The 23,955-nt window shown below is 43.5% G+C and overlaps 1 protein-coding gene across 3 annotated transcripts in view; it reads left to right on the top strand.

Annotated features, from left to right (window-relative positions):
* The window catches only part of FRMD4B (FERM domain containing 4B), a 275,548-nt gene that overhangs the window by 81,503 nt on the left and 170,090 nt on the right, over nt 1-23,955 (top strand). Inside the window, exon 1 of one of the 3 annotated variants that reach the window (XM_060022881.1) lies at nt 8,147-8,378. The exons of the other annotated variants lie outside the window; for them this stretch is intronic. Coding sequence (XP_059878864.1) covers nt 8,217-8,378 — 162 coding nt within the window. The 5' untranslated portion in view covers nt 8,147-8,216. Of the gene's footprint in view, nt 1-8,146; nt 8,379-23,955 lie in introns of those variants that run through there. 3 annotated transcript variants of the gene reach the window in all.

The following is a 23,955-nucleotide window of genomic DNA, read 5'->3' as shown; positions in this document are numbered from 1 at the left end:
AGCCTACTGCTTTTGGCCTCTTTATCTTCTTGTAGACAATTCATTTTATAGTTGAAAACAGTATGTTGCTACTACCCACTTCAAATTAACTTTAGGATGGCAAGACACAAGAAATACTCTTATATCTTTTTTTTTTTTTGGATGCTAAACTTTGCTTTTATTTTGCTCTTACTGCTAACGGGCCAAATAGTTGAAGTTCCTAACAATAATCCTACCAAATTATTCTGTAGTTTTTAGTAATAATGGAGAAATGATCTATATTTATAACCTGTTGCCCATGTTTGTTTGCTAGCCAGAGTATTCCTGGCCTTGAGAGTTTTTACTACTTTGAAGGCCATTGATCTTGGCTGATTTCTGTTTTTCATTTTACTACAATTATCTGTTAATCTTTGGAAAGTCAAAATTTTTCATTTATCCTTTTTTTCCTTCTACCATTTATTGTATAGGAGTGAAGGTCATTGTTGTTTTTTTCTTTAATAAATTTATTTATTTATTTTTGGCTGCATTGGGTCTTCGTTGATGTACGCAGGCTTTCTCTAGCTGTGGTGAGCGGGGGCTACTCTTCGTTGCGGTGCGCGGGCTTCTCATTGCGGTGGCTTCTCTTGTTGCGGAGCACGGGCTCTAGGCACGCGGGCTTCAGTAGTTGTGGCTCGCGGGCTCTAGAGTGCAGGCTCAGTAGTTGTGGCACACGGGCTTAGTTGCTCTGTGGCATATGGGATCTTCCCAGACCAGGGCTTGAACCTGTGTCCCTTGCATTAGCAGGTGAATTCTTAACCATTGCGCCACCAGGGAAGTTCCGGTCATTGGGTTTTAAGTCACTGCTTTCTTATCTCCCATAAAAAATTCAGTTACTTTTCTTTATAGATTTTCTTTTCCTTCTCATTGTTTTATTCTTATTTAAATTGGGTAAACCCAAAGGGTGGACATTTTGTCACATTAAGTTCCTGGATAATAAGTAAGTCCTAGAGCCCCCTGTACCCTATAAATTTTAGTGTGAGGCCAAAACAAATGATAACTTATAAATACCAAAAAGTCCTTTTATTTCTCAATTAAAGTAGAAGGACTGAAAAATTAGCAGCTGTGCTATTTAAGATGCTTTTAAATGCTTTTTTCCACAGATCTTCAGCAAATCACCCAGATTTTCTGTGTCTCAGTTTCTTTATCCATGAAATGGGGCCAGCAATACCTTTCTCCATTTGACCTTGGGAGAATATTGTGCAAATCAACTGATAATATGTGTGGAGCTGCCTTTATTTATTTAGAAAAGGGTGCTATATAGACCAATTTATTACTATTTTATTTTTGTCATTGTTGGTGTGCATGTAAATTAAGTATAAATAAAAGGTGATAAATTATGGGGGTGGAGATAAGTCACAAGATTGATACTATTTCTTCTTTGAAGAAGGTCAGCCCATATACACACTACTATATATAAAATAGATAACTAATAAGAAGCTACTGTATAGCACAGGGAATGCTACTTAATCCTTTGTAATGACCTATATGGAAAAGAATCTAAAAAAAAGTGGACGTGTGTATACGTATAACTGATTCACTATGCTGTACAGCAGAAACGAACACAACATTGTAAATCAACTATACTCCAATAAAACTTTTTTTAAAATTTAAAAAATTTTTTTAATAAAAATAAAATGCACAAAAAAGAAAAACAAAGTATTTGAAAATGCTTTAAATACATAATAAATAGAAAAGTTATAAACAAAACAAAAAAGCAGAAGAGGAAGGTCAGCCGTTTCCCTCTGATCTACGTGGGCTTCCTTGGAACCTTCATGGTCCTTCAAGTGCTTTCTCATCTACGCTGATGAATTCTAAAATCTGACCTGGCAAAAATCTCCAGTATCTCTTTAGTGGATTAACTAGTAAAAATGGATACAATGCAGGATCTGATATGTTGCTCCCTGTTTTGTACTTTTTCATGCAGTGGAGATAGCATCCTCCTCTTTCCTTTGAGCAAGGAGAATTTGATTTACTAAAATAACAGGTGAGGTTTTTGAGGAAAGATGAGAAAGTTTTGTTTTGTTGTTTTCCTTCTATGAGTGGAATGAGTTTGCCGAGGAAAAGAAGATGGATAGATGCCTTGGTGCTGGATATTGTTTAGTTACCACTACAGGTTTTTAGCCCTTTATGATGCCAAAAAGCCATTCAAAGTCCTAAAGGCAGCTGCAGAACTTCACCAACCTACTGGTCAGCCTTGGGTGATGGTGATAATGACAGGTACCCTTCCCTTCAGGATTCCATGACTTCTGCATGCTCCCGTCCACCTCCTGCCGCTGGAGGCCAAGACCGAAGGATGCTCCTGGCTCGCTCAGCCCGAGGAAGGGAAGAGAGAAAAAAGCAGGAGAGGAGGGAGGAACAAGAACACTTTGCCTTTGGCTCAAGTGAGATTGAAGCAGAACTTGTGTCCCACTGGCCCTCCTGCCTTCTCCTTGGGGCAAGATGTAGAAGCGGGGAGGGGCATGCAGACCCCCTGTTGGGGTAGACTGCCTCTGCACAGCTGGGCAGTCCTCCCAGAGGCCACAAGAGGTGCTTGCGTTGAAAAGGGCACCTTTGCCCACCAAACTCTCACCCCATGTGCATATTGAAGCCCTGTTCCGGGGGACCTGTTGACTTCATTATGTAGCAATTCCTAGGTAAGCCCTTCCTTGTCACCCTTGGAATTTTGCAGGTGCCTTGCAGCTGGGCTTCCGTGCTCTTCTGCTTCTCAAGCGCTCTCTCTCACCCTTCCCCTCAAGTCCCACGAGTCTGAGATCCCTCTTGCTATAGAGCCATGGAGCCCTCATTCTTACAGCTCATGCCACCTTGGACCACTATTGTGTCCCCCCTCTCCTGTCACCTGGCTCCGCCCTCCTCAGCCTTCAGGTCTCAGCTGCGGTGTCACAGTGTCACATCCTCAGCGAGGCCTTCCCTGGTCCTCCCCTGCCCCCAGCTTCCATCACATGTCTCTTTTATAACCCTGTGAGGCTCTGCCTGCTTCTTCCATTCTCTAAGACCCACTTAGACAGAAATCCTCTCTGTTTTGCCTGGTGTGTTCTAAGTACTCAGTTCCCTGCCTGACACGTACTGCAAACTCAATACGTAATTTTTTAATGAACAAGAGTGTGTTTTGGAAATGGATGAACTTCTTTCTATATTCACGCTTGAGACAAAGAGTCATTCATTTGTCAGGTCAAGAACCATTGATTGATGGCCTGTTATGTGCCAGCCACTGGGGGAACAAATATGAATAAGGCGTTTTCCCTACTTCTGCCAGTGGTTTCTGAGTGGACTTGGCTACCACCCCACCTGGAGTAATTGGAAGTGTGTGGAGGTGCTTTTTGTTGTTGATGTCATAATGACTGGGGACACTACTGGCGTGTAGTGAGCAGAGCCCAAGGTCACTAAACATTTTCCAGTGCGTGGGGTACACTCCTGCACAAGGAGGGACCATCCGCCTCCACTCACCTGTAGGCACTCCTCAGAAAACTGACAGTCTGGGGACTTCCTTGGTGGTCCAGTCGTTAAGAATCCGCCTTCCAATGCAGGGGATGCAGGTTCGATCTCTGGTCGGGGAACTAAGGTCCCACGTGACACGGGGCAACAAAGCCTGCGTGCCGCAACTACTGAGCCTGCGTGCCACAACTACTGAGCCTGCGTGCCACAACTACTGAGCCTGCGTGCCACAACTACTGAGCCTGCGTGCCAAAACAAAATACCCCGTGTGCCGCCACTAAGACCCGACACAGCAAAATAAATAAATATTTTAAAAAATCAGTGAAAGCCTTCTTTGACTTACTGATTAATTGGCTATATGGAATTTACAATAAAGAGTATTGTATATTAAAGAAAAAAGTTGACAGTCTAGCAGTGAAAAGTGGACCAAAGGGGGCACCTTTGCCCCTTTTGAGGCGATGAGAGACTTCTGTAGCAACTCAAGGCCCACTGGAGGCATCAGCATTCCACCTTGGGGTTGATATAGGGGGAATTGTTTTTGTCATGTGCCAAAGAAAGCCTTCAGCCCTACTAAGCAGCCTGTGATTTAAAGGAAATGATAAGGCCAAAAATTAAAGTGCCAAAAGATATATAGCTTATGGTGAAAATGACTATTTCTTATTTTTATGATAAATATCCAAAAAAAAAAAAGGTAGGAAAAAAAATGATAGGAAATGTCATTCCAGTTCCTTCTCGATGGGCTTTGAGTCCATTACAGCTCTTGGTGAGTGTGTGAATACCATTATTGTTGCATCTCCAGTCTGCCTTTTGGGAGAAAACATCAGGAGGGAAGAATGTTTCCCCACCAGTCCTCTGAGAGGAAGAGCAGGCTGTGGGGTTGAACTAGACCAAGGTTCCTCAGTCTCCACACCACTGACATTTGGGGCAGGAGAGTTCTTTGTCGTGGAGGCTGCCCTGGGCACTGTAGGATGTTTACCAGCATCCCTCTACCCACTAGACGCCACTAGCATCCCCGAGGTGTGACAACCAAAAATGCGTTTGTAGGCAGGGTTGCAAAATTGCCCCTGATTGAGAGCCACCGAACCAGACCTTGTTTTCGTCCCCCTCAAGCCCTGTGTCAGACGTGGCCTGTCAGAATTTAGCCACACTGGCTCTTCAGCTATGGAGAGAGGAGAGTTTTAAAAATATCCACAGGCATTCGATGGACTCTGTCTTTTTGATGGGCAGAGGGGACCCCTGGAAGCCGCTGCGATAGAACTGCTTATCTCTTTCTAGAGACAGGGGTTAGCATTTTGTGCTGTCTTCTTAGCACTGTGCTCTTCTTCCTGCGGATTGCTCAGAGGAGAACCTACGGGAGCCTCGGGGATAATGACAATTTCTCTTTTACGTCTGCAGCAGAACTCCCAGGAGTATGAGCCATGCTGTCACCTGAAGCATCTTTTTAAGCCTCCAGAGAGAGCTGCAGGAAATTACAGTGTATTGCAGGGAACTCTGATGCTGTAGAGGAAAAAAAAAATCCTCTTCTTAAATTAAAAAAAAAAAAAGAAAAAGAAAAGGCAAGATAATTTTGAAGACAGCTTGATTTATCTCCCTTTCCACAGGAAATTTTAGACCAGCTTCAAGGGTGTGTGTCTGGGATCTGGTTTGTGCCACGTGGCTTGTCCATTTTCAGAAAGATGCCGCAATTGGGTGGCTCTTTTCTCCACTGCTCCACGCCTGGGTTCAGTTGCCACCCACTGTCGGCCCCTGGTGTGAAGAACTTACTTTTCCTTCCCTCTAAAAGCTATCTCTGCCTAGAGCTTTGAACTTCTCCTGCTGCAGGAGAAGAAAGCTGTTTGGATAAGAAGAAGCGTCTATGTTTATATTGGTGGGAAGAAAATGTCTTTTCTTATCTTGCATCTAGCTTGGAGCATCTCCTGCTTCTCCGGGTCCTCAAGAAAGGCTGGCTGTGTGATGGAGAAGAGCTAGCTCCAAAGAATTTTTTGGGGAACTTGAAGAAAGTGAAAGAACTGCTCCTTCAAAAACAAGTCAACTTTAACCTCCAACACACAGAAAGGGATAGGAAAACAGATGTAGATAATTAGTTGAAATTTTTTTTAAAACACATTTTATGAATACTGTTTTACCTAGGTACCAAAAAAATGAAACAATTCCTGATTTTGGTGGTGGTGATCATTGTTTTCTTTGGGCGCTCACTTTTTGCCAGCCATATACTAAACAATTTATACAGCATATTTTACTTAATCTTTCCCCAGTTGCTATGTAGTAGATTCTGATATTATCCCTGTTTTATAGATGAGTACACTGAGGCTTTGTGGCTTTAAGGAGCTTTTACAAAGTGCCACAGGTCTTTTTTAAAAAAAAAATAAGTAAATGTATTTATTTATTTATTTATTTTAAGGAGCAGGGAGTTAAGTCTCTTAGGACACTTAGCACCTAATGCCCATGCCCTGCAATAGCGCTTCTCCATCTTTAGAGTCAGAATCCCCCAGAAGCCAAGTGAAACCTCAGATCCCTGACCGCACCCTGATTCTGGAGGGGGCCCAAGAACTTGTATCTCTAACAAGTTCCCAGGTGATGTTGATGCTGCCAGTTCAGGGACTATACTTTGAGGACCCCTGTTCTGCCACATCCAATTTTTCTAGAAAATAGTGTAAGCACTGACTTTGAAAACCTTGAATGCAAACCACTGAAGTTGGAATTGACCACTGACATTAGGCTTATGCACAGATAATAGCCATGGTGTTTCTAGAGCATCTCTTGTGAGAGAATAGTGTCATGAGACGGAGATAAATGACCTGTCGTAGGTTTTATTCGGTATTCCCTTGGCTGCCGATTTCCGAGAACACGGTCTCACTGCATCATTAAAAAGAATAGTAAATGTACCACCATCATCCACGCGTACTCGTAAGCCAGTTTTGAAGTTCGGTAGTTTTCCATTAGAAGGATGACATTTCATTTTCAAAGTGTACTTGGTTCATTGTCTTTTGACTCAGTGGGACCTAGTATTTTCTGATTCTGTGTAAACACTGTGACCATTATCTTGGAAAATATCAGAGTGCTAATACTAAGGAACACATGGAGCAGATTTACTGTGAAGAAAGGTTTGCAAATCTTGGATCGGGTCTTTTGTCCTATTAACTAATTCAACAAAAAAACTCTTAGGCAATTTCATTAGTAATAAAAGAAGTAAAAAGTAAGAAAAGAAACATCTTTTAAGAGTTTCCCAATTATGGTCACTTTGAAAACAGTAGGCGCTTTGAGGACAGATTTTTGTGTTCTCTTTTCACTGGGTGACTTTCACCTGAATTAAGATTCCAAAGGCACATTTGAAACCTGAAATAAAGCTGATTTACTTGTCGATAATCTCTTCTGAAGCCTTCTGAGCTAGTTCGGGAGAAAAGCTTTGGCACTTTTACCTTTCTGCCACTTAATAGCACAGATAACAGCCTAGGTGTGAAACTGCCAGTAAAATACAGATGATTGTCCTACAGATGGATTCAGGAAAAAACAACATCCTGAAATTTGCTGCAGTACTTTTGCTGTGAGCAATGTTTTACAATTATTTGGGACCGAAATCTACACATATTCCAAAGGAAAATAGAGCCTGGTGGCATGTGGGACTCCTTGGGCTCTGTTTTGCACATGCCTTTGGCAATATCAGTTCCTGGGGGAGAACTTTAAAAAAACAAAACATTAATTATTTGGTGACGGTGAGTGGTGGAACACCTTCCTTTGGTTTTGAGTCGAGAATAAACTATCTGTGCAGGTTTGTGCTAGCAGCTGCTGCTACACATGTCCAGAAGCTGAATTTTCCAGAACCAAACCAAGGAATCTCTTGTGAGCTTCTGTTTCCCAGCAGATACTAACTGGAAGCTATTTGCCAGAGACCAAGAACGCTCTTTGTGTTTCTCATGAACTGACTGCTGCGTTGGAATTAGCACAGTGTGCGGGGTGTGCGATCCTGCTTTCCGGCTGGCAACAGTAGGCAGGTTGTCATTTTCTCTGAGACCCTCAAGTTAGGAGCGAAGGCAGGTTCTGCAGTCACGCACACGCTGTTGCTCAGAGACTGTTATCTTCACCTCTTGGTGAAGCACAAGGAAACACTCAGGGCTGTTCCCCCGAGTGGGGTCCAAAGGGCTGCTTCGGAGGATTTTTTTTTTTCCTCCTGTATCTGTGGCTGCCCAGAGATATTTATCATGTGAACAGAGGCCAAGCAAAGACCCTGTAGTGTAAAGTAAGGTGCTTCCCAAAGCGGATTCGGAGATTGGGGCTGGTGTGTGTGTGCGCGCGCGCGTGTGTGGTGTGTGCAGGACGTGCAAGCCCAGTGCGCTGAAATGCAGCGCTCTCGTCTGCCTGCAAAGAGTTGCTCCACTCCCCCCGCTGCCCAGCGCACTCGGGGAGCGCCAGGGGGAGTCCTCGCCGGCCCGGGCTTCCAGCGACCCGGGAGCGCCGAGGGCTCGCCTGGCGGAGCTTAGCGCAGCTCGCTCGGCGCCGCCAGCGAGAGGGCGGGGTGGACACTGGGCTTCTGTGTGCCCGCCGCAGCCGTTGGTTGGCGGGCGCCCAATCTCGGGGCATGCCGCCGGAGCCAGGCCAGCACGCACCGTGAAAGACCAGTTTGGGGGAAGGCTTGACCCCCGGCGGTCCACAGAAGCCGGCGTCGGGAGCCCAGGCGGTGGGGCCGCTGCGATCGGGCTCGCAGCGCTGCAGCTGCGGGAGCCGCCGGCACCCCACCCCCTGCCTGGGTTCAGAGGGACTGAGGAGGCATGGCCTCGGTGTTCATGTGCGGAGTGGAGGACCTGCTCTTCAGCGGCAGCCGCTTCGTGTGGAACTTGACCGTGTCCACGCTGCGGAGATGGTACACAGAGAGGCTGCGGGCTTGCCACCAGGTGCTGCGGACGTGGTGCGGACTGCGGGACGTGTACCAGGTGAGCCGGGGACCGCGGCGCCTGAGGGCCCTAGCGGGATGCCTGGCGCTCGTGGGAAGCCGGTTGGTTCCACCTGTATGATTTCATTGTCCCTCTCCTTCCACCGCTCTCTTTTTCAACTCCTATCGGGCTGCTCGCCTCTTGGGTCAAAAGCTCATTAGCTGTGGGTAACCGTTGCCTGACAGAGCTTGTGAATTTTCCCCATCGGGCATGGGGGCACTTGTGAATTAGTCCCTGGCTTTGCAGACATCTATTAGCGAGTGATGGTGTATCTTAGCAGCAGAGCGTCTGCAGGGAGCAACTCTTGACATTCACATGATTCCTTCTTTTTCATTTCATTGGGGTGAAGGTAGGCATTTCACGGAGCAAGGATTTCACACCAGTTTATGGTCAGAAGGGTCTGAATGGATTTGCATTCTTCCCTTTGATTTTATTTCAGCTTTCCTTCGGGCAGCCCCAACTTGCAAGGCAGAGCCAGGAAAAGCTGATTGTGTCTACTGGCTTTTGGAAGGAAGGACAGCAAATTGTGAACACTTTGCAGGAGGATGACGGGCTGGGGAAGGGAGGGGTGGCCTGGCTGAGCGTTGGAATGCTTACGTTTGGATTTACTCCCTGTGGTATAACACAGCCTCTTTATTTCTCTGCTAGGTCCCATCCTGCAGGCAAAAAATGCAGCAACTTTGCTCAGTCTCTCTGGGGCTACAGCTTCCCTTCATATTTTTTAAACAGTCGTTTGTGGATTTAAAGGTCCTGTGCTTTGGTTGTTAATATTTTTCAGGTTTAAAAAATAATCTACATTGCCTTTAGGAAGATTACACCCGGTGTTTACTATAGAATATAGTGGCACGTTTTCTTTCCTGTGATGTAGAATTAGCTTTGTTGCAGTTCTTGGATTCTCCCTACTCTGACCACATTCTCCATATGGCTATGATTCATATCGCATTGTATTGAGTCCTATATGTGAACAAGCTTCTGGTGTTGATAAGCCATTGTCTTCCATCAATCAGGCAAAATTAAAAGACCGGCACCTGCGGTTAAACTGTGGGCATTTAAAAAATCAGCGTCCCCTTGTCATCCCTGACATCCGTATCATCCTTGTTAAAATGTGAGGAACATTATACTTTGTGCTTTCCCGACTCCTGCTTTGGATAACATGTCTGAGATGTCTTGCGTTTTGAAAGAATCCAAAAGCCAGGTTGAGAACCGGGGCAGCATGTGGTGGTTTGAGAGGATTATGGAGCTGTGGATATAGCCCATCTGGCCACATTACCCAGATCACCTAGCTTTTTGGAGCCAGAGGTGTGTCTGCCTCAGCCTTTTTCTTTTTTGGGAAATCATTGTTCAGTGTGGTCTGTAGGAGAAGTGGCCCTGATACACTTTTGTTTTCACTTTTTAACATTTGAGAAACTTTCAAAAGGAGAGCACAAGCACTGTGGCCAACCATTCAGCCTTCATGCCGCTCTCCCCAAAGGCTCAGGGGACTTATGGCTTACCTCTTCTACTGGTAGTGACCAATTCAAAAATGACGCTTCCAGAAACCTGAGACCCCACGAGATCTTTACAAGGTTGATCAATAATTATTTTTAAGCAGAACAGCAACTTGAAGGACTAACCTACTGAACGACAGGTTTTCTCTTCCGTAAAATGGATAGTGGCTGAGCCAGTACCCTCTCATAATGATAAGAGGGAACATCTAAAACAACCATGGCCATTTTATGAGTATTGAGTCTTAAGCAGAAAATGATCTCCAAGGTTTGTGTCTTTGGAGAAAACTTGAAAATATTTTAAAACTTGAGAGAACTCTAGATTTTTAAATTGTACAACATAGTTGTTAGCAAAGAAATACCGTTTCCTTTAATGCCTTTCAAATTTCAACAAGAAGGTACTAACGTAAATTGTATAGAACAGAATGGCAGTAAAATAAAGTGGTTAATACCTTATACTCCAAGTTAAATAGACAGAGGATAGGATAAATCCTACCTCTGCCTGTGTATGATCATGGATGAGTTACTTAATTTTACTGTGCTTTAGTTTCATTGTTTATAAAATGAGAAATACAATAGTACTAACCACAGAGGTTGATATTAAAATTAATTGACAGTACCAAGAGCTTAGGAAACATTCAGTAAATGTTATCTGCTCTATCAGTTGGGGTATTTTTATTGTAATAGGAAAATGAACTCAAATTAACCTACAGAATAAAAAGTAGGGACTTTGGATGCAACTGAAAAATCTAGCAGTAGGATCAGGGCACTATAGTTGTTCCCCATGATTCTGTCAATCCTGTCTTGTTCATGTATCTTCAGCTGGTTTCTTTCCTCATGATAGCAGACAGCTAAAGCAGTTCTGGGGCTTAGACCCATGTATCAACCCATATAGAAAGAAAGAGAATGTTTCAAAGGCACCAACTCTCAAAAAAAATTCCCCGGTTTGCCCTCTGATGGGTCAGTTTAGGGTATGTGCCCACCGGCAATGCCATGCACTGATTGGCACAGGGAATGGGATTGTAATTCATGCATTCTCAAAGGGAATGATATGGCCCCCAACAGGCAAAAATCATTTCGTAAGGATGGGAGGGGGGGCAAAAAAAAATCTTAGTCTTTATGTACAAAGCACAGGTATACATAAACAGATCTACAGTGTACTTATGGCGTTAGAATTTTGGGGGGAGTGAGGTGGCTAGCAAACAAAAAAATATCTTCAGAGGCTCCTTAAGGGAGTGATAACGAATACAAAGGTTGAGAGACCCTGAATTACATTGATTGGCTTAGGCCAGTGCAGACCCATTTCTGAAGCCGGCAGTGAGGTTGGCCCCGCCCAGACCACATGGCTGCCAGGCAATGGGGGGAGGGATGCAGTGTCCACTGTATCTGCATTATTAGAATCTCAGATAATGAGATTCTTATGCTGTTTAAATAAAATGATTATTTTTCAAGATAAGTACAAAGATTGATGCACAAATACATTTGTAAGTATTTTGCAACAGTAATTTATTTGAGTTAGGGGGTTAGGGGGCCCATCATTAGAATACCAGCATTGCTATCCCATAATTATGAATTCTAAAACAGAGAGGAATGTTCCATTATACTGCTCAAGTTTCTGGCATGTGAATTGGAAACACCACAGGGTTACATATTTTATTGAACCCAATTTTTTATCATCTTGATGATAAAAAGGTGTCAATTTCTTGCTTCTAGTCTGAATAGTCTTGTTTGTAAAAAAAAAACCCAGGATTCAATCACTCTAGAGAGAAAGGGTGGGGTGGGAGATATCCATTACACGAAATACCTGACAGTCCCCGGGGGTGTTTTGTTTATTCATATACTATAAGTGAAATAAGATCTCTGCCTATTCATAAGGAACTTGACAACCAGATTATTGCCTCGCCGGCACGGCCGGGAACACATAAGTTCTTTGGAATTGAACACTTCCTCCATTTCTAGATATTGGAGAGGCAAGAGACTTAATTTGCCAGAAACCATGAATAATTAAGATACTAGCTATAAGGCATTTCTGTAGTCATGTGACTAAATAAAAAGCAGACTGAGGCTGCCCTGAGGCTGCCTTCTAACAAAGACTCACTTGATGAGTGAAGGTTTGAATGTGGTTGGAGTAGCAGACATGGGACATTCACCTTCCACTTAGGGCTGAATATTAAAAGCTGATATATCTCTCCTGCTTTTATCTTGCCCGGATGGGTTGCGTTATCACAATTAAATAGATTTAACAAACAGTTGAGGTGGAAAATGATGGAAGAATGTTGTTGAAAAAGGATCAACACCCTTTGCTTTCTATCAAGTGTGACACGGTCGAATGAAGCCCTCAGTTTGTTACTTGGAATTAAGTTTTCCCTTCATCTCCAACGTCTCAAAGGTAGAATTTCTTGCAAACCCTGAATGGAGTAATCGCCCCCAGTAGGGGCAACTTGAACAGAATCTAGGGTACTTAAGGGACCATAAGAGGCTGGGTCAGTTCCACTGCACAGGTAGCTGGCAGTGAGGGGTGGCATGCCGGGCAGATCACAGCAGAGGCTGTTTGCTCAAAATTGAGCAAATCTGACCTTGAGCAAATTGCTTTTTCTCTCTGAACCCCGTTCCCTCCTGGGTAAGAGGGGAGAACTGTAGTCCTGGCATTATGGGTAGTGTAAAAAATTCATGAGATTGTGTGTATAATACTGAGTGCTCTGCGTGGCACAAGCGAGTACTCAGTAAATGTTAGCTCTTGGATATGCAAAGGGCTTAACACCAGACCCATAGAAGGTACTCGATAAAGGGTAGCTTAGGGTTTTACTGTTGTTTTTATAAGTGAGACTAGTTCTGTGGAAACTGAATTTCCATCTTTGCACGCAAAGATGTTCCGTGAGAGAGACTGTGGAATCTCCCACAGCAGTGGATGTAGGGTGGACCTTGGGTATCTGAGCTTGTGTTCTACGCAGTAAACCCACAGTTTTTTTAAGGCCCATACAAAAAATCTAGGAGGTCACAGGAGCTAGCAGTAGGGTCTCTAAGGAGATAATCTCTTTATATTCTAAGACTCTGATGATTCATAAATTGGTAACACCTGAACTTTTCATCCCACTGCATTGGTTATGAAAGACCAAGTCCCCCAAATGGCAATCCTTTATTGAGCCTTCAGTGACCTGTGTACATTTCAAACCGTATATCCTTTGCTTGCCCCCGCCCTCCACTCTCCACAGCCTCCTGAATTATACAGACTAGAAGGGAGGCTGACAAGTTATTGGGTTGGCCATAAAGTTTGTTTGGGTTTTTCGGCCAACCCAATACAATGCACAGGAGAAAACTGGCCTACCTCCTGGTTTTGTAAATAAAGTTTTATTGGCATGCAGCCCTGCTCATTCATTTACACGTTGTCCATGGCTGCTTTCAAACTACAATGGCAGAATTGAGTAGTTGTCACTCAGCTACTTAGAGTTGAATAGTTGATACAAAGACTGTATTGGCCACACAGCCGAAAATATTTACTATCGGGCTCTTTACAGAGAAAGTTTGCCAATCTCCAGACTAGACAAAAACAATATGTTGGGCAGAGAATGCTAGAAGAAGGAAAGTTTAGAATTCAGTCATGGAAAAATAGAACTTGAAGGAATATGGAAGAATTTTCTCTTAAAAAACCCAGTCACTAGGAAATTAATAAACAAATATTCAGGATCAGTGTTCAGTTTACCTTTACTAGGTCCTGCATTGTAGAACATGATTGGAGTTATAGATCGATTGATTCATTTGTCCGTTTATTCATACATAAAATAATTATCAGGTGCTTACCGTGTCCCAGTTGTTATGCCAAGGTGTTAGCAACACAAAGTCAAATAGATTATTTCCTGCCCTCAAGGAATCTGTTGTCAAGTAGGGAGACAGTTAAGAAAATAACCTCTGTGCAAGGGCTTTACCTGGGTCCTCTAGGTGCACAGTGAAGGGAGTTTCCGTCAGACAGGAGTGAAGCAAAAGGGGAGGGCGTGGAAGCCAAGGAAGCTTCCTACAGGGGTGATTCTCAGGCAGAAGTCGGAAGGACAAGTAAGAGTTAGATAGACTAAGAAAGGCAGACGTGCATTTCAGGCATGGGGAAACAAGGCTCTGGTCGGTGGGGGTGCGTGTTATAAAGAGTTTTTTAAGGCTGATGAGGAAAGAAAGAGACAGACGGAGTCAAAGTCATAGACAGACAGGCAGATTTATTTATTTATTTTTTGCGGTACGTGGGCCCCTCACTGTTGTGGCCTCTCCCGTCGTGGAGCACAGGCTCCGGACGCGCAAGCTCAGCGGCCATGGCTCACGGGCCCAGCTGCTCTGCGGCATGTGGGATCTTCCCGGACCGGGGCACGAACCCGTGTCCCCTGCTTCGGCAGGTGGACTCCCAACCACTGCGCCACCAGGAAAGCCCAGACAGGCAGATTTTAATTGAGAATAACATTCAACTTGAATGATCTTTTATTTTAAGATTAGGATTTGATGTTTTTCTTCAGAACTTTGGGGGTGGGGGACAGGTTAAGTTAGAACTGTCCCTGGTAATGGTGAGGCTGATAGATTTGGAAGAGGGTGGCATAGTGGAGGCAGGACAGGGGAGGAAGTTAGGAGGCCTGTGGTGATGTCAGTGTGTTACTCAGGATAGGATAGATTTTACTGCGGCAGCAAACAGCCCCAGGATCCTAACGGGTTAAAGAAATAAAGGTTTATTTTTGGTTTACACTACCTGTCCATTCACAGGTTGGCTGGAAGCTCTGCTCATCACTGTCACTCAGGCTCACAGAATGTTCCGGAACATTGCCAGTTGCCATGATAGAGAGTGAAGAGCTTTTCAGGGCTTTGCATTGGCAATGCAATGCTTGGCCTCTAAGTAGCTCACGTCACTTGTCTCAAGACATTGGTCAGAGCTGGTCATGTCACTCACTCAACCACAGGGGGCAGGAAAAGCAGTCCTTCCATGGAACAGCGTGAATGCTGGTGCAGATCTGGTTCCTTAGGAAGCAGACTCTGAAACAGAGATTAGCAAGCAGGAAGTTTACTGGAGAGTGCTCTGAGGATCAACAGTGTAGAAGGGAATAGAAAGAAGTAGGACTGAGCAGAGGGAGAGATTGGGTGACAGTTCAGGCTCAACAAAGACCTCAGCTGACCTCACAGGTAGCCCTGAAGCTGAGAGTTGTCCCCAGTTGGAAGGAGAGGGCTGGATTTCCCCCCAACCTTCATCAAGCCTCATTAGAGATGGGCTGCCCTTGTATAAGCGGTGTGACCTTGAAGTAGGCAGCTCTCTTTAAGGAACAGCAGTTCCCAGAGGGGCTAAGAGCTCAGAAAAATCCAGACAGCTGATGCAATAAGTCTGGGCAGCTCATCACACTGCATCTTCTACAAATGTCTGCCCAACAGGTATTCACATCAAAGCCTGGACTGCAGCAGGGCCAGCGGGAAGGAAGTAGAGTAAGGATTGCATTGATGTGAAGGATGTAGGATCTAGGTTTAAAACATGGCCTGACAATCAGGGCGGTCTCCCAGCTAGATCCTACATTCTGTTGAAGGAGTTGGGCAACCATAGAGTCAGTTCATAGTAGCAACACATACAGAAAGAAGCAAAGACTTGGTTGATAAATGACATATGAGTCCACTTATCACTGAGGAAATTCATCTTCTACATTTTCAGGTAACCAAAGACTAGGATTTTATGGCAGGAAATTGGGATGCTCAGATACCCCAAAGTGAGAAAGAAAACTGTCTTAATGTTTGAGTCCATCACTTGGCATCAATAAATTTCTAAAAGACTGTATGATTTAAGATCAACAGATCAGTCTCAGGATCTCTAAAAAGCATTTTTGAACCTTTGTTGTACAGCTTGGAAAACACCAAGTTAAGGATAGACTCTCCTGCCTTGTCAAGTTGGTGTTTGTTTTCCTCCTTCTGTCTTTTCTTGGTGGAGCTGCAGCGTGAAATAACTTCCTGTTCGTCCCCTACTTACGTTTGTTCTGAATGTTATATTTGTGATGTCCAATTTGGTTGTTATGGAAAAGTGTGAATGATCAAATGGGATAAAAAATTGAAATTAATATCCATAAGTAATTACATACGTGTGTGTATATATGTACATACAGAAAAGATAAAAATTCTGGCATCCTTGAAATAAAGTTTTGCCATGAAAGAGCTGGTAACTATGGTAAATTAAACAGTACCGTTTTCCCCTAATGTCCTGATCATTTTTAGTTTCTTGAATTTTGTGTTTGGGCAAAGCGCATTGCTTAAATAACTATTTTCTCCTTAACCAGGGCTTTTATACAGTCTTAGTGTCTTGACTTGACTAATAGCTGCTAATTATTAAGTAACTGCTTTGTGCTGTGCCTTGTGCTTGGCACTTTACATGTATTATCTTTTTTTAAGAAAGATATCATTTGGGGAAGATTTCAATATACAAAAACATAAAGGATAATATAGGTAAAAACCCATGCACCCACCACTCAGTTTTAAGGCATCTCAACATTTTGCCATGTTTGCTCCAGATACTTTTTTTGTATATAATAAAATTTTACAGAATCAGTTGAAACCACCTTTATACCTTTCCTTTCTCCCTAAAAATAGTCTTGTTCTGAAATTCGTGTTTTTCATTCCCAGGCATATTTTCATCATTTTGCCACATGTGTTTGTATCTATAAACAATATATATTATTTTCGTGTCTGTAAAATTTATTTAAGGATGTGTCATTCTGCTACCTTATTTTTCTCTCAATAGGCTTTTGGAATTTATCTCTAAAGTCATTTTAACCCTCATATTCCATTGCATTAAACATACCAATCTCTTGTTGATGGGCATTTAGGTTGCTTACAAATTTTCAGTGTCCCAAGATACTACACTGAAATTTTTGTATTGTCTCTTTGTGCTTGTGAGCAAGAGCTTCTCTAGGGCAGCGGTCTCCAACCTTTCTGGCACCAGGGACCGGTTTCATGGAAGACAATTTTTCCATGGACCGGGGCAGGGTGGATCGTTTCGGGATGACTCAAGCCCATTACATTTATTGTGCACTTTATTTCTATTACTATTACATTGTAATATATAATGAAATAATTATACAACTCACCGTAATGCAGAATCAGTGGGAGCCCTGAGCTTGTGTTCACTCACCACTCACTGATAGGGTTTTGATATGAGTCTGCGAGCAATTGATTTATTACGGTCTCTGCGCAGTCAAACCTCTCTGCTAATGATAACCTGTATTTGCAGCCGCTCCCCAGCGCTAGCATCACTGCCTCAGCTCCACCTCAGATCATCAGGCATTAGATTCTCATAAGGAGTACGCAACCTACATCCCTGGCATGCGCAGTTCGCAGTAGGGTTCACGGTCCTACGAGAATCTAATGCCTATGCTGATCTGACAGGAGGCGGAGCTCAGGTGGTAACGCGAGCGATGGGGAGCAGCTGTAAATACAGATGAAGCTTCTTGCTCACCCGCCACTCACCTCCTGCTGTGCGGCCCGGTTCCTAACAGGCCGCGGACTGGTAGCAGTCCCGGGGGTTGAGGACCCCTGCTCTAGGGTATATACGAAAAGGGAGACTTGCTAGGTTTTTAGCTTTATTAGATGTTGTGCCTTATTTCTGTCCTTATAATAACACTTCAAAATGATATCATAAATCCCACTTTATTGGTTTTATATACTTATTAGCTAATAAAACATGATGCTGGAATTTGAACAGAGCTCTAGCTGACTCCAGTGCTTAGCCTCTTGCCACTGACTTGCTGCTTTATTTATTAGAGAGATACATAAAGATAGTATCTCATTTATTTACTTATTTGCTCAATCAACATTGGGTGAAAACATAGCTGAGTGCTTAAAAATGAAGTCTATAAACTTCCTGAATTCAAATCCTAACTCACCTTTTGTTAGCCATGTGAGTTCTCTGAGATTTTTCTCATTAAATTTTTTTTGCCATAAAATAGTTAATTATGGAACTCCCTTAAAGAGTTATGCTTCTGGGATTGTTATAAAAATCAAGTGCACTAATATTTAAAAGCACTGAAAACAGTGTTAGATATATGTGTGGATGCTTGGATGGATGGGTGGATGGACAAAGGTGTGGATGGATGGACAGATGGGCAGATGGTTGGATGGATAGATTAATGGGTGGATTGATGGTTGGATGGATGGATGAATCCCTCATGAATAATTATCTTCATCTGTGCAGTGCTCTACCACTTACGCATATGCATAACCTTTGGAGCTTCTAAAATCTGCAGAAGCCTTGTCTCCTCCTTCCTCCCCTCCCCTCTGGATTAAGAACTATAGTCTAATGTAGCAAGCAGGAAAGGGGCCCACTGACCACGGCACAGAGACGTTGCGCTCACATGGTTTCATGGCACAGCATTTTATCAGGAGACCCTGGCATGCTAATGCTGTTGTCTTTTTGGTTTATTCTACGAAAGCAAAGATTCTCACAACTGTTTAGTTGTTTTATTTCTGTCTCTCCAACAGAAAGCCATTAAACTTTCTCCCTCTCTACCCTGAGCCCCACTCCTTAAGAGCCCTAGACTCTCATGCATAAAGGCCCTGGGTCCCCACTGACTGCTGTCTTTCTCATCTGTATAAGCTTTCTTCTGATATGACTCTTGAATTTGCAACGGCCAAGGAGACCCTGTTATTATAGGCATCGTGCTACCCTTGGGTAGTGTAGCCAGCAAATATTTTTACAGGAATTAGTCAGTCTCATTAAACTTTGATTAGATGCTTATTAGCTAAGAAAGAAAAGAGCCTTGACAAAATAGGGCAATAGAATGGGCTTTAGTCAGTTGGACCTGGGTAACAAATCAAGGCTTCATCACTTACCAGCTGTGTGACCTTGAGCCACGCTACTTAATTGCTCTGAGCTTGTTTCTTATACGAAAGATAAAATAAGATCTACATTTTAAGTTTGGTGTAAAAGTTAGAAATGACATGGATTGAGAAAAGGTAAACATTTGGATCCCTTCACAGAGTTGATCCTAAGCCTAAAGTTGTCATGCTAGTTGTGATAAGTGCAAACTGTGACCAGGAATTAAGCCCAAACACCCACATTTACTAGCTGTGTGACGTGGGCAAGTTACATGATCTCTTGATGCCTCCTTTTCTCACATATGTGATGGGGATGGTAATAGTGCCTGCCGCTCAGGGTTGTTGAGAGGACAACACAAGATCATGTAATAAAGGTCTCGCTAGGGTGCCTGGCTCACAGTCAGCAGTTAAGAAGTGTCATTTCTACTTAATGAACATTTTCTATGTTGTCAAACAGTGCGAAGCATTTTTTTCGGCCGTGCTGCACGGCTTGCGGGATCTTAGTTCCCTGACCAGGGATCGAACCCGGCCCCTTAGCAGTGAAAGCGCTGCATCCTAACCACTGAATTCCCTATTCCCTAAGCATTTCATTTTCACCATTTCACTTAGTTCTCCTAACAACGACATGAAATAGGTACTATGAAACCCATGTGGCAGATGCGGAAATTGTTTAGCGCTGTCAAGTCACTTAGCCGAGTGCAAAGAGGGGGAGCTCAGATCTGTGTAAATCCAAGTTCCATTCCCTCAGCCGTTGCATGGAATGGGCTTAGTTTGCAAACCATTCAGCCTCTTCCTTTTCTACATTTGCCTTCATGGAGTCCTTCCTAGGACTTTCCCAGTCTCTAATCTCTGCCTCTACCAAAACCTGTAGCCAGAGCAGGTATTAATAAACTCACTGAGACTGAATAACTAGAGCAGGTATTAATAAACTCATTGAGACTGAATAACTAGTGCCATTTTCCCTCTATAGTCTATTCCCAACCCAGCCTCCAGAGCGATTTTGTTAAAAATAAGTCAGATCGTGTCATTGTCCCGTTCAGAACCCTCTAATGACTTCCCAACTCAGAAAAAGCCAGTCTCACCGAACCTTCAAGACCCTGTGTAATTGGCATCCCCTTCTCTGCATTCCTCCACCACCTACCCACAGCAAACATGCTCAACTTCTGATCTTTTTTTTTTGCGGTACGCGGGCCTCTCACTGCTGTGGCCTCTCCCGTTGCAGAACACAGGCTCCGGACGCACAGGCTCAGCGGCCATGGCTCACGGGCCCAGCCGCTCTGCGGCATGTGGGATCTTCCCAGACCGGGGCACGAACCCGTGTCCCCTGCATCGGCAGGCGGACCCTCAACCACTGAGCCACCAGGGAAGCCCTCTGGTCTTTTTATTATTAATAGTATTAGTATTAGCATTATATTCACTGTATTTATTTATTTGGTTACTGTGGTGCAGTTGACATGTAACATTATATTGGTTTCAAATGTACAGCATAATGATTCGATATTTGTATATATTGTGCAATGATCACAACATGTCTAGTTAACATCCATCACCTCACGTCGTTACAAATATTCTTTTCTTGTGATGAGAGCTTTTAAGATGTACTCTCTTAGCAACTTTCAAATATACAATACAGTATTATTAACTATAGTTGCCATGTGCTACATTACATCCCCGTGACTTATTTATTTTATAACAGGAAGTTTGTACCTTTTGATCCCCTTCACCCATTGCTCCCACCCTCCAACCCCACCCTGGCAACCACTAATCTGTTCTTGTGTCTGTGAGCTGCGTCAACCTCTGGTCTCAACTTCCAACTTTCTTTTTCTCTCTAAGTGTCCTCCAGCAGCGCTGACCTCTTTACTGTTCCTTCAACCCCGCCAAGCACATTCCAAGCTCAGAGCCTTTGCCCTTGGCGTTCTCTCTGCCTATAACTTTGTCACCCAGAGGTTCCTGTGGCGTGCTTCCCCCCCTCACTGCCTGCAGGTCCTTCTTCAGATACCATCCAAACAGAGAAGCCACCCCTGACTGCTCTCGTATCCTGCTTTATTCTTCGCTGTAACCCCGTCACCACCTGACGTTAGGAATTTATTTGCTTATGTGCTTATTGTGTTTCCCCGACCAGAAGGTTAGCTGAAGGCATGCAGAAACTTTGCTTTGTTCACTGTGGTATCCTCAGTGCCGGAACCTAATACTCCTTTGGAAATAGTTCTTGACCAAATGAACAAAGGGATCTGCTTTACATTTTAAGACGCTCGCTCTAGCCACCGTGAAGGGACTGGTGCTTTGGAAGGGGTAAGAGCAGTTAGGCTGTTTCTCGTGACCAGTTGTGGGACGATGGGAGACCTGGGCTGGAGTGGTGGCCACATATGCTGTAGGAAGACACGAAGAATTTGGAGGAGGGGGAAGCAGCAGGAAGGAGACTGTGTCCAAGGAGAATGTTTACAGTCTATGTAGTTTTGGAAACATCCAGGACAAAGCCATGTGTGCTGAAGTGTATGTGTGTATTCTTTTTCATTAGGGAAAATAGCCACAAGCCAGTGTACGTTGACTGAGACTACATTCGTCTGTGTTCTCTGACAGCCATTTCATTAAGGAAGTAGCATTGCAGAGAGCAGAACAGATTATTTCCTCCAGTTCCTGTAAAACGGGCTCAGTCAGGGACCCCAGCTTCTGTGTACAGCCATCTGCAGGTCCCTGCCCGTGCCCAGCCCAGGGTGGGGAAGTTGGCAGTTTCTGTAGTTCTTGTTAGCTCTTACTGTCAAGTGATCACTGTTTCCTGTGCCCATCCCTGTGGTTAAGGTCTGGAAGGTGCCCTCTTTGGCCTGACTGATGCTGACAGACGTTTCAGACCTCTGGCTTTCTCTTCGTGGCACTCTGTGGATGTCGATTTTCATTCTGACCCTGTCTCAGGTCATTCCCATCCCCTGGAGCTAAGGATGGAAGGACCCTTTGGATTTGCCTGCATTCTTGGGGGAAAATATTTTTTTTCTCTCTGGTCTTCATTAGTGTTTAATTAAAAGCTTGCTTTCCCTAAGTCTTTGGCTGTGTCCAGGCTTTTTAAAATTCTGCAAGCACAGACAATATAAAGAGAGTTTGACCCTTTGAGTTACAAGAGCTGGTTATTGTGTCTAATTATCAACCTCAAATGATGACAAAATCAGAATCTTCTAGAACAAAAAGGAATACGAGGCATTTTTCAAATATTTCCTGAAGACAAAGTACATTTACTTTCAATAAATAGTCCAATGCCAGTTTTTCAGTGAAATTAATGTTTAAGTTTGAAACAGTTTGGTTCAGGATATGAAGAATCCTAAGCATCCGCTCATAGTATTTAGATTTTGGGGTTTTTTCCTTCCTTAAGATTTTTATATATTAATATTTCTAGGTATTGATGCCAGATATAGTTCTAGCCGAGCTCATAAGATTTTTGCTCTCAAATTCTTTTTGGAAATGAGATTTTTTTAGTGAATGTGTTTTTCCTTTAATAAACTTCAGAAGCCAACTCTGAGTTTCAAAAAAATTTTTTTTGAGATATCAGTGCCAGAGTCTGAACGGTGCCATTGATTCACCACCAAGTTGCATCAGTTTAATTTTTTTTTCAGGCTCAAACATTACATTAGGTTACAAATATAGCAAAAGTTTGCCACACCTTTATGCTGTATATTGTGTGTTATAAGTACATCAAATTTAATTATATCCTTTTCTTTTTTTCCTCCCTTTTTTTTTTTTTTGGTGTATTTTCTCTGAGCTAAATGGGTCACATTTAAATGTATAAATAAGTTACATATAGACATATATATGTGTGTGCATATATATGTATATATGAGAATGTATAAATATGCATACATATATGTGCATGTGTGTCTATGTATGTATGTGTATATATGTATATCACTGTATCTGAAGTTTTTCCAGAAAATAATACGATTAGCCAACATATTTACCAAACACCGCTTTTTTTCCCCAATCTTCAACATCACTTCTAAAGTTATATTATGACCCTGAAGTAATTAGCCAGTACCAATAATATGTTAGGTTCTGTAGTAGATTGTATTTTTCAGGTTACTATCAATTTTGATGAAGTTCAGCAAATGAAAGCTTGGTCAACAACTTCATCTGTTACCCTTAGTTTAAAAAAGAAGAAAATAGAAAACCAGAGACCTGGTCATGTGTAGAAGCTCCTGGTCACCTCCTGGCTCGGCTCAGCTCACTGGTCTGTGAAATGGAGCCATGGCATGGGCTGTCACACTGGAGGGTACTGGGTGTTAAGTAGACAGCAGTAGAGCAAATTACTCAAAATGGAGCTCTTGCCCCCTCCTCTTCCCCAGCAACTACGTCCAAAAAGGAGGACGAGGCGGCTGGTTAAGGAATTGAGGGACCTGTGAGGAAAAAGATGGAGGGAGCAGCCTGGGAAACAGCTGCCTTCCTCAGCCCAAGCAGCTTCATTCATTATTTACAAATATTAATGCCATCGGTCTGTTTTTCTTTTTTTTCTTTTTTTTTTTTTTTGCCGTACGCGGGCCTCGCACTGTTGTGGCCTCTCCCGTTGTGGAGCACAGGCTCCAGATGCGCAGGCTCAGCGGCCATGGCTCACGGGCCCAGCCACTCCGCAGCATGTGGGATCTTCCCGGACCGGGGCACGAACCCGCACCCCCTGCATCGGCAGGCGGACTCTCAACCACTGCGCCACCAGGGAAGCCCGGTCTGTTTTAATGGAACTTGTAATGAGATGAACAGCTTTGTCTACTTTCTTTTGTGTGATTTGCACATAATCTTTGGGAGCTAAGGATGTTGGAGCCAGATGGATATGAACTCTAATCCTGTGTGCCTCATCCCTCACTGGTTGTGTGACCCAGCGCGCGATGCCTCATTCCTTTGAGCCTCGTTTTCTCAGCTATGAAATGGGAACATAATATTGCATCATACTGCTGCCAGGTTTAAGTGAAACGATGCCCTGTGACTTCTCAGAATGGTGTCTGGGACATGACAAGAATTCGATACACTGTAGTTTAAGGAAAAGGCCCTGGTTACTAAAATAGGCCAAAAAAGAAAAGGAAAAATCTTAGAAATGGGAGGCTCACTTCCTCTCGCGTCTACAGGAAGTTACGTAAAATAAGGATAAGAGAAGAGATGGACATTTTGAAGCAGAAGAATTAAATTATAACCTGGTAAATTGTTACAACCTTTCCGTAGGACAGTTTAGTTGTATCCAATCAAAATGTAAGATATGTGCCCTTGTTGACCAGACATTTCCATTTTCAGGAAGTCATCTTAAGGACACG

The sequence above is a fragment of the Delphinus delphis genome, chromosome 10 (genome assembly GCF_949987515.2).
Source record: "Delphinus delphis chromosome 10, mDelDel1.2, whole genome shotgun sequence".
NCBI classification, from domain to species: Eukaryota; Metazoa; Chordata; class Mammalia; order Artiodactyla; family Delphinidae; genus Delphinus; species Delphinus delphis.
This window is presented reverse-complemented; position numbering and strand designations above follow the sequence as displayed.